Genomic DNA, 11,753 nt, shown 5'->3' on the forward strand with positions numbered 1-11,753 from the left:
GGAAGAAAAGTTATGACCAACCTAGATAGCATATTAAAAAACAGAGACATTACTTTGCCAACAAAGGTCCATCTAGTCAAGGCTATGGTTTTTCCAGTGGTCATGTATGGATGTGAGAGTTGGACTGTGAAGAAAGCTGAGTGCCGAAGAATTGATGCTTTTGAACTGTGGTGTTGGAGAAGACTCTTGAGAGTCCCTTGGATGCAGGGAGATCCAACCAGTCCACTCTGAAGAGATCAGCCCTGGGATTTCTTTGGAAGGACTGATGCTAAAGCTGAAACGCCAGTACTTTGGCCACCTCATGCGAAGAGTTGACTTATTGGAAAAGACTCTGATGCTGGGAGGGATTGGGGGTAGGAGGAGAAGGGGATGACAGAGGATGAGATGGCTGGATGGCCTCACTGACTCGATGAACGTGAATCTGGGTGAACTCCGGGAGTTGGTTATGTACAGGGAGGCCTGGCGTGCTGTGATTCATGGGGTCGCAAAGAGTCGGACACGACTGAACTGAACTGAAAAAGTGTTAGGTTACATGGATGCGTTAAAACCTAAAGCACAAAGTTGACTGATGGTTTAACAGTAGCAAATGATTAATTTTCATTTATTATTTAAAGAAAATACTGCAATAGAATTTCCTTAATAATGCCAAGTTTAAAGCAAGATAGCAATCAAATATCCCCTTTTATCATTTATACATTTTCTTTAGAGCTCACTTAAGTTGCAACTAACAATATCAATACCCTTTCCTAAATTTTACAAGTATACTTTTACTGTGAACTTCATGGATTTTAAAACAGCTGTCACTGAAAAAAAAAAAAAAAATGACCTTCTGAGGAATCTGGGCAAGAGCTGATGCGATCATATTAGACTTTTCTTCTGAGAGGTTTTTGATCATTGACCCCAGAGTAAACACAACGACTCCATCTTCTCCAGAGCTTTGAACAAACTCTTCGAACTCCTGTGAAAAAAACAGTCTTTGTAATATAAAAGCTTACAGTTATAATAGATGTCACACGCTTTTCAATGTGTCTGAATTATTAAAGCATATTTCATATGTTAATGATTTCAGTGTATAATAGATGACCTGAAATCCTTATTAGGTGAATTAAAAATTATCATTCCTAAAAGCTCATTTGGTAAAGCATATTGAGGTATGAATGTGTCTTTGTGCATGTGTGTTTGTGTTTACAAGTTATTGACTGCCTGTTATCTTTTGCCATTTGCTCAACTCTTTACATGTATCATTTAACTTAGATATATGGTGATTTTATGAGATACGTATACATTTACAGATGGGAAATCTATCTCCGTAAGGTTAAGTAATTTGTCCAAGTCTACACAGCAGTAGCTGGCAGAGGAAATTTCTACCTTTATGTTAAATAGTTCTGGTGCTGCAGTTTTTATTTAGCCTTAGATGCTAATAAGGTTGTTTTCATTTTTTCTGCTGAATTATGGTCAGTACAATGACACAATTTTGGTATATTTACTTTTCTCTGTTTTCTAAACTTCTATTTTCTTTTACTTTGATTAGATATGGTTTTTTATATAAGCTTCCACATATACGATTAGGAATGAAGTAGCCATGTAACTCCTGACCAGACAAGTAATGTAGAAATACATATAAAGCATACTCTGAGGGTTATAGGAATATAGAAGAAATATATAGCTTTGAATTACAAATAAAGACAACATATTTAATCATACTGAAATAAATCTTTTCATCCTCTGTTTAAATACTAGCAAAACTAAGCCAATTAAGTAAGACAAAAAAAAAAGGGGGGGTTTTGAGGCATGAAATGGAACAAGGAAGAAATTTATTTTAAGGGATTTCTCACATGGTTATTGGAGAAGGAAAAGGCAACCAACTCCATTCTTGCCTGGAGAATCCCATGAACAGAGAAGTCTGGCAGGTTGCAGTCTATGGGGTCTGAAAGAGTCAGATAAGACTGAAGCAACTTAGCACTCATGCCCATGGTTATGGAGACTGTCAAGTTTAATCTGCAGAACAGCACATTAGGCTGGAGACTCAGAAGAGCCACTGCTGTAGTTCAAGTCTGAAGGCTGCCTACGGGCAGAATTCAGACTTTTGTTCTAGTCACATCTTCAACTAATGGAATGAGGCTTACTCACATAATGGAGAGTAATTTGTTTAATCAAGGTCCACATATTTCAAAGTTGATTTCATCTAAATATAGCCTCTCAATAACTTCTAGAAAAATGTTAGTCTAAATACCTGGGTACCCGGCCAGGCAAGTTGACACTTAAAATTAACCATTACACTATGTTTAGAGATGATAGAATGATATCTTTATGTTCAATTATAGCATAGTATTTGTAAGATACTAGGAAATATTTTTAAATTTATAGAAAACACATTTTCACGTATAGTTAAATGACTTTGATCAAGAAAATAAAACATTGAGGACTACTTCATTAGATAATAATACATAATCCAAAATAAAGGCTACTCACCTTCTTACTGTACTGTATAGTCTAAGAAAATAATGACCATTAAATTCTATGTATGTTTTCTCCATTTGGGGATCAAACACTGTTAACAATAAACCAGAAATCATTTTGAGATAAATACTCATAGTTGGGTCAGGAAGATCCCCTGGAGAAGGGAATGGCAATTCCATTCCCGTATTCTTGACTGGAAAATTCCATGGACAGAGGAGCTTGGGAGGCTACAGTCCATGGGGTCGCAAAGAGTCAGATACGACTGAGTGACTAACACTTCACGCTTCATTCATGTAGGACAATAATAAGCACATTTAACTACCTTAGGCAGGGGCTTTGCAGGCTTGCAGTGCAGTCCTCCAACAAATTCAGTATTAGGTAAGTAAGGTTGAGGAAATTCAAAATCCCAGTAACTTCGAAACAACCATATGTCAGCTTTCCCCATAATCTCACATAGTGTGGTAGGTTTTCCTGAATAAAAATGAAGGATAAGAGAGGGAAAGGAATCTGATATGTTAAATGAGAGATATATCTTCACCTAATTCTACGTAAATTCTTAAAGACCAATACCGAGCCTATGCAACCCAAGTTAAATCAATTGAATCAGTTAAATCAGTTGAAAAACTTTTACCCTGAAGAGTACACATAGTCAGATTATGAATAAGTAAACACATTTGGGCTTCTTTTGTGGCTCAGCTGGTAGTGAATCTGCCTGAAATGCTGGAGACCTGGGTTCAATCCCTGGGTTGTGAACATCCCATTAAGAAGGGAAAGGCTACCCATTTTAGTATTCTGGTCTGGAGAATTCCATGGACTGTATAGTCCAAGGGGTCACAAAGAATCCAACAGGACTGAGCAACTTTCACTTTCACTTTCAAACACAGATTTAAGTATGGAGTGAAGCCAAAGCCTGTTGCTTTCTCTCTGTCAATGGAGTCTTTCATCTTGATCTAAGCCTGAGCCCACTCAGTGCTCCTATAAGTACAAGAAACTTAGGGAGCGATTCTCAGCCTTCTATGGTAGAGTCACAACTTCTTCTCTAGAATTCCAATTTATCTCATCCTCATTGCTCCAAAAGCCTCTGATTATGTTGAAAAACAACTTGTCTTTTGCCCATCTTTTTTTCTATTATTTTCAAGTGTGTTGTCGCAACTAATTACATCCTGAATACTTTTAAAACAATTCTTAAAATGATTGTCTCCTTTGCTATAGTAAAGGAAATTTCCTATTTTACAAGATTTTGTCCTCTTTGCTGAAAATATTGCACTGCATAATAATCTCTGGTGGTGAAATAGTTTCTATTTTATAGTGAATCTTACCCAGAGTTTTGGTGTCCTTTTGAAATATGTGCTCTGTGTCACTGATGGGAGGAAATAATAGCCATCTGGTTTCTCACTTCATGGCTTTGTGAATATTCTCCTTGATGTTCTAAGTGTGCTGAAGTTTTTATTAGAAAAATAGAAAGGATTTTGCACTCCTAGGAAGATCTATCTGCAATTAGAGATCAAGGCAAATCTCAGCAAAAGAGGGCCTTGACTCTGGTGATTACAATATCCACTTTCATACTCAGCACATATCTTTCGGAAAATGTGTGCATGTTTTATTTTTTATTTTTTTACTTTTCTCTAACTTTTGAGTTAAAATACATTGAAATTAATTGTTAACTGGTATATTTATGTCTGGTAGAAATTATCATTTCCAAATTATGATTTTATTGCCCTATGGGATTTTTTGGGACCATTTTTGTGTCTAACCTAGTGCTCTTATCCTAAAATTCCTTTACCCCTCAAGAGGTTTATAAATAGTTTCTCGATTTTTTTAATGAATATTTTCTTATTTTCTCATCAATTATTTGAACATAACTATGACATGCTTTAATGAATAATTTTATAAATTATTTATTAATTTATAATTATATATAAATTTACATTCATTGCAGCCAAAAATTAAAAGACGCTTACTCCTTGGAAGAAAAGTTATGACCAACCTAGATAGCATATTCAAAAGCAGAGACATTACTTTGCCAACAAAGGTCCGTCTAGTCAAGGCTATGGTTTTTCCAGTGGTCATGTATGGATGTGAGAGTTGGAATGTGAAGAAAGCTGAGCACTGAAGAATCGATGCTTTTGAACTGTGGTGTTGGAGAAGACTCTTGAGAGTCCCTTGGACTGCAAGGAGATCAATCAAGTCAATCCTAAAAGAAATCAATCCTGACTCTTCATGGAAGGACTGATGCTGAAGCTGAAACTCCAATACTTTGGCCACCTGATGTGAAGAACTGACTCACTGGAAATGAAACTGATGTTGGGCAAGACTGAAGGCAGGAGAAGGGGATGACAGAGGATGAGGTGGTTGGATGGCCTCACCGACTCAATGGACATGAGTTTGAGTAGGCTAAGGGAGTTGGTGATGTACAGAGAAGCCTGGCAGGCTGTTATCCATGGGGTTTCAAAGAATTGGACGTGACTGAGTGACTGAACTGAACTGAAAGTATAAGGAAAAATGAACTAGTTGAACTAATTCCAAATAACAGCCACTGCACACTTCACAGTAAGAGAAATGATCAACAAAACAAGAAGGCAGCCTATGAAAACAGAAAAAGTATTTGCAAACCATATGTCTGTGTAGGTGTGGTTATTGTTGTTGTTCAGTCATTTGTTCATGTCCTACATTTTGCAGTACCATGGACTGCAGCAACTCAGGCTTTCCTATCCTTCACCATCTCCCGGAGCCTGCTCAAACTCATATCCACTGAGACAGTAGTTCCATCCAAACAGCTGATCTTCTGTCATCCCTATTTCCTCCTGCCTTAAATCCTGCCCAGCATCAGGATCTTTTCTAGTAAGATGGCTCTTCATATCAACTGGCCAAAATTTTGGTGCTTCAGCTTCAGCATCAATCCTTCCAATGAATACTCAGGATTGATTTCCTTTAGGATTGACTGGTTTGATCTCCTTGCAGTCTAAGGGACTCTCAAGAGGCTTCTCCAACACCACAGTTCAAAAGCATCAGTTCTTCCGTGCTCGGCCTTCTTTATGGTCCAACTGTGGCATCAACAAAAAACTACCGGTTCAAACCATAGCTTTGACTATATGGACATTTGTTGCCTAGGTAATGTCTCTGCTTTTTAATATGCTGTCTAGGTTTGTAATAGCTTTTCTTCCAATGTGTAAGGATCTTTTAATTTCATGTCTGCAGTCATCATTTGCAGTGATTTTGGAGCCCAAGGAAATAAAGTCTCTCACTGTTTCCATTGCTTCCCCATCTTTTTCTATGAAGTGATGGGACTGGATGCCATGATATTCATTTTTTGAACGTTGTGTTAAACCAATTTTTCACTCTCCTCTTTCACTTTCATTAAGTGTCTCTGTTGTTCCTCTTCACTTTCTGCCATAATGGTGGTATCATCTGCATATCTGAGGTTATTGGTATTTCTCTTGGCAATCTAGATTCCAGTTTGTGCTTCATCCATCCTGGCATTTTGCATGATGTACTCTGCATATAAGTTAAATAAGCAAGAAGTGGTTATACCTGATATACGTCAGCCTTGACATATATCTTTCCCAATTTGGAACCAGTCTGTTGTTCCAGGTCCAGTTCTTACTGTTGATTTTGACCTCCATACAAGCTTTGCAGGAGTCAGGTAAGGTGGTCTGGTATTCCTATCTCTTGAAGAATTTTTCCATTATTTTGTAATCCACACAGTCAAAGGCTTTGGCACAGTCAATAAAGTAGAAGTAGATGTTTTTCTGGAACTCTCTTTCTTTTTCTATGATCCAACATATGATGGCAATTGATCTCTGGTTCCTTGGCCTTTTCTAAATCCAGCTTGAACATCTGATATTTCTCAGTTCATCTAGTGTTCCAGCCTGGCTTTGAGAATATTCAGCATTAGTTTGCTAGTGTGTGAGATGAGTGCAATTTTGAGGTACTTTGAACATTCTTTGGCATAGCTTTTCTTTGGGATTGCAATGAAACCTAATCTTATGCAGTCCTGTTGTCACTGCTGAGTTTTCCAAATTTGCTGGCTTACTGACTGCAGCACTTTCACAGCATCATCTTTTAGGACTTGAAATAGCTCAACCGGAATTTCATCACCTCCACTAGCTTTGTTCAGAGTGATGCTTCCTAAGGCCCACTTAACTTCGGACTCCAGGATGTCTGGCTCTATGTGAATGATCACAACATCATAGTTATCTGGGTCATGAAGATCTTTTTTGTATAGTTCTTCCATGTATTCTTGCCACCTCTTCTTAATTTGTTCTGTTATGTCCATACCATTTCTGTTCTTTATTGTGCCCATCTTTGCATGAAATGTTCCCTTAGCATCTCTAATTTTCTTGAAGAGATCTCTAGTCTTTTCCATTCTATTTTTTTTTTTTTCTACTTCTTTGCATTTGTCACTTAAGATGGCTTTCTTATCTCTCCTTGCTATTCTTTGGAACTCTGTGTTCAGATGAATATAGCTTTCCTTTTCTCTTTCACCTTTAGCTTCTCTTCTTTTCTCAGCTAATTGTTAGGACTCTTCAGATGTTTTGCCTTTTGTATTTCCTTTTGTTGGGGATAGTCTTGATCACTTCCTCCTGTACAATGTCATGAACCTCTGTCCATAGTTCTTCAAGCACTCTATCAGATCTCATTCCTTAAACCTATTTGTCATTTCCACTGTATAATCGTATGGGATTTGACTTAGGTCATACCTGAATGGTCTAGTGGTTTTCCCTACTTTCTTCAATTAAAGTCTGAATTGGGCAATAAGGAGTTCATGGTCTGTGCCACAGTCAGCTCCCGATATTGTTTTTGCTGACTGTATTCTCTGTCTTTGACTCTAAAGAATATAACCAATCTGATTCCAGTGTTGAACATCTGGTCATGTCCATGCATAGAGTCTTCTCTTGTGCTGATGAGGAGGGTGTTTGCTATGACCAGTTCCTTCTCTTGACTAAACTCTGTTAGCCTTTGCCCTGCTTCATTTTGTACTCCATGGCCAAGTTCGTTTGTTACTCCAGGTATCTCTTAACCTCCTGCTTTTGCCTTCCAGTCCCCTATGATGAAAAGGACATCAACAAACAAGACAGAAGAGTAAAAGGTTTTGTGCTCATCTTCTCCCGTGTGAATTCCAAAGTTGCAACTAGCTGCTGAACAACCATGGACAGGAGAATGTTGGAGTCCACCAAAAAAAAGATATCCCAATTCCAAGGGCAAAGGAGAAGTCCAAGTAAGATGGTAGGAGGGGCAAAATTGCATTTATAATCAAGCCCCATACTTGCCAGAGATGTTTGGAGGACTCAAGCAAAATCTTGTGCCCACCAAGACCCAGACGTCCCTGCCACAGAGACTGAGCCAGACTTGCCTTTGATTGTTTGAGTGTCTCGTGCACAGGTACGGGTCAGCGTGGTTTGCGGTGGGAACAGGGACTGACTGTGGCAAACCTGGATTACCCAGCGTGTGGCATGAGCCTCATGGAGGAGGTCGCCATTAGCCCCACCATAGAGCCACTGAGCACATGACATACAAACTGCAGAACAATTATAAAAAAGAAATTCTCACACTGGTAAGAAAGTTCTAGGACCCAGAACAGATTTTCCAACCTGGGAATCCAGCAAATCCAACTGAGAACCCCTAGGAAATTTGACTTTGGAGGCCGTGGGAGACTGAGCCAGACTTGCCTTTGAGTGTTCAGGAGTCTCTGGTAGAGGCATGGGTTGAAAGTTTTGCCTCAGGCTAAACAACAGGGAAGGAACCCAGCCACACCTATCAGCAGAAAATTGGATTAAAGATTCACTGAACATGGCCCCTCCCATCAGAACAAAACCCAGTTTCCCCCACAGATAGTCTCTCTCATCAGGAAACTTCCACAAGCCTCTTATCCTTTTCATCAGAGGGCAGACAGAATGAAAACCACAGTCACAGAAAACTAACCACACTGATCACATGGACCATAGCCTTGTCTAACTCAGTGAAACTGTGAGCCATGCCTTGTAGGGCCTCCCAAGACTAATGGGTCACGGTGGAAAGTTCTGACAAAACCTGGTACACTGGAGAAGACAATGCCAAATCACTTCAGTATTTTTGCCTTCAGAACCCCACAAACAGTATGAAAAGGCAAAAAGATATGACACTGAAAGATGAAATCCCGAGTTCGGTAGATGCCCAATATGCTACTGGGGAAGAGTGGAGGAATAACTCCAGATATAATGAAGAGATGGAGCAAAAGCAAAAATAATGCCCAGGTGTAGATGTGACTGGTGATGGAAGTAAAGTCCGATGCTGTAAGAAGAATATTGCATAGGAACTTGGAATGTTCAGTCCATGAATCAGCATAAATTGGAAGTGATCAAAAAGACAATAGCAAGAGTGAATATAGACATTTTAGGAATCAGTGAACTAAAATGAACTGGAATGGGTGAATTTAATTCAGCTGACCATTATGTCTACTATCATGGGCAAGGATCACTTAGAAGAAATGGGAGGGTCTCTCATAGTCAAGAAAGAAGTGTGAAATGCAGTACTTGGGTCCAGTCTCAAAAAGGACAGAAGTAGAAATTAGAAGTTCTCAAATAAATACTATCTGTATTTATGCATAGTGATAGATATTATGGAGAGATAATATTAATATGTGATAGGTATTATAATATGTGATAGATATTATGTGATATAGATATTATGTGATAGATATTATGTGATAATATAGATATCACATAGATAATATGTGATAGATATTATGTGATAGATATAGTGATAATATCTATCACTATATTAAATAGTGATAGATATTATGGAGTGATAATATTAATATCTATAATATTATAGAAATTATTTGGTGATTATTTCACAATAGATACAAATATCTAATCATCTTGTTGTATACCTGTGTTGAAACAAAATTATTTTTAGTCTGGGGAAGCAAAATTTTGCATTGAGCCACTGCCTGACACTCCCTTTTTTAGTGTGCAATGTGCTTCTGCATTATACATTAACTAGATCCCCTCAGAAGACACAGGGAAGTTTACTCTACAAAAAAAATTTCATCCTGGCACCAGCAAGGTAACTCATTATAAGCTAACATTCTTTCCTTAATCTTTTAAGGGGTCACAATGACCCACTTCTCATTTTTTAGGACTACATAAACTGGCAATATAATGTTCTGATGTATAACACTTTCAAGAATAACCCCTTCCCTCAAAAACGTATATGACAGTTCTTTAACTTCTAATGGGCAGAGCATTCCTCAGAGCTTCCTAACAGATTTTCTCCAGGGTTATAATCCTCATATTGGCTCAAATGAAATCTTCCATACTATTCTAGGTTGACTATTGACTAATTTTTTGTCACCATCTGAAACTAATACAATGCTGCATGTTAGTAATACCTTAAAAAATCTAACTAAATAATACATGAAAGGTACTGTTTTCTATAAGGTAATTTGCCTCTTATGCAAAATTTCCTTATCATAATCACGTAAACATAATAAAAAATAAATTATTCAAAAGCAAATTATAAAGGGTAAATGGGCTTGTTCAAATAGAGAAAAAATTAATGCTCAGGGTCAAAAGTCACTAGTTGACGTCTAATGACCTCTAACCTTAAATAGAACAAGAACAAATCACTGAAGTGAGGTAAAAATCTAGAAACTTGGTCCTATAGGAAAAAGTCTTCTTTCATTTTTACACTATTGAAAACAAGACCAAATGAAACCAAACTACATTATTATTTTCTAGTTTCATGCTCATCACATTGCAAACCTTGTCATAAATTAACCATTCCTTCATAGAACACAAATATAAGGCCTTAGGAAGAGCAAGTTAATCAGAAAGACAACAGGTTGTGAAACAGGAGAAGCAAGAACACAGAGTAGTCCAAGGTTATGGAAATTAAGCAGACTGTCAGATTTGGGTTTTCCAGACACTCCAAAAACTTAAGCTTAAATATAGAGAATATTCCTTCTTGGATATATATCAGGGTTCCCCTGGTGGCTCAGATGGTAAAGAATCAATCTGAAATACAGGAGACCCGGGTTTGATCTGTGGATTGGGAAGATCCCCTAGAAGAGGGAATTTTATGATTCAATCATATAGCACAAAACCAAAAAAAAAAAAAAAAGAGAGAGAGAGAGAGACAGAGTGTTATTAATTTTTACATTCAAAACAGTGTAGCCACCCTAAAATACCATTTGTAAGTTTTCATACAGTTAGATAAATGTTTACAATATTTATAGAATATAAGAATATTTATTATATACATATTATTCTTACCTAAAACCTTGCTGTAATATTCATCCCATTCTGGAAATATATAATATGAATATATCATGTCACTCACTGTATACAGTAACCAGTTCTCCAGCCTTTGTCTAAAAGTCATCTTGTCTGTCAGTCTTGATGTGACACCAGGAACATATGAAGAAGGCATAGGAAGCCCAGCACACAGTCTTTCAATGACATTCCCATAGAAAAACCGAAAAGTGAATATAAATGGAATATTCAGGAGTTCAGCCACCAATTCCCCACAAAAACTTAAAGGGTCAGCAATACAGACATCAAACTTGGCTGCCTGTAGCCTGCTGAGTAACTCCTTGTTTGTGATAGCACTGTCACACACTCTTTTGTTTATTAATAAAAATTTTCTGACTAAGTCTGCCAGTTTTATTTGCATTTCCCACCATGAGAGTTTTGGCAGTTCAAAAATTTCTTCATAGAGAATGGTACTGAACTCTTCCATGAAAGTTTCTTTAGTTACTGAAAGCTGGAGGATCTCCACATGATAGGGAGTCTTGGTATGATCAATCAGAAGATTTTGTGAAGGTACCAGGACAGTTATCTCATGCCCACGAAGGTGAAGCTCTTCTAGAATAACTTGTAAATTAATCCAGTGACTAAAATCCACAGGCCATACAAGAACTTTTCCCGTCCTCCCGGAGTCAAGGAGACATAGATGCAGCATGAAAAGGACGCAGAAGCCTTTCACAGTCTTCATGGTTAACTCTTGCTTGAATTAAATCTTAAACCAAGTGCATGAAACTCACAATCCAAAGATCTCTCCTTAACAATCTCTATCAGTTTATAGCAGGTTGGACTGAACTTTGAAGTGTGTACTTTGTATTATGGATTAAAATGGAAAGCAACTGCTTTGAAGTGAGAGAAAAAAAAAACCTTGATAAAATACAATACACTGAGTTAGGAAATATATACTCAGGCTTAAACACAAATCCGTAATAATTTCTAAGTAATATTTGAAAACCCAACATTATGTGATTTCATATTCTATTAAGGCTAGATTATTTGGATTGTTTT

General features: G+C 37.5%; 1 protein-coding gene across 1 annotated transcript in view; it reads right to left on the bottom strand.

Annotated features, from left to right (window-relative positions):
* LOC129657944 (UDP-glucuronosyltransferase 2C1-like) overlaps nucleotides 1-11,436 on the bottom strand; it is a 30,234-nt gene extending 18,798 nt beyond the window's left edge. The window contains exons 1-3 of the mRNA XM_055588728.1: nucleotides 10,716-11,436; nucleotides 2,783-2,931; nucleotides 827-958 (exon numbers count right to left, since the gene is read on the bottom strand). Of these exons, the coding sequence (XP_055444703.1) occupies nucleotides 827-958; nucleotides 2,783-2,931; nucleotides 10,716-11,436 (1,002 nt within the window). The remainder of the gene's footprint in view (nucleotides 1-826; nucleotides 959-2,782; nucleotides 2,932-10,715) is intronic.
* Between the last annotated feature and the right edge of the window lie 317 nt (nucleotides 11,437-11,753).

This window comes from Bubalus kerabau, chromosome 7, assembly GCF_029407905.1.
Source record: "Bubalus kerabau isolate K-KA32 ecotype Philippines breed swamp buffalo chromosome 7, PCC_UOA_SB_1v2, whole genome shotgun sequence".
NCBI lineage: Eukaryota > Metazoa > Chordata > Mammalia > Artiodactyla > Bovidae > Bubalus > Bubalus kerabau.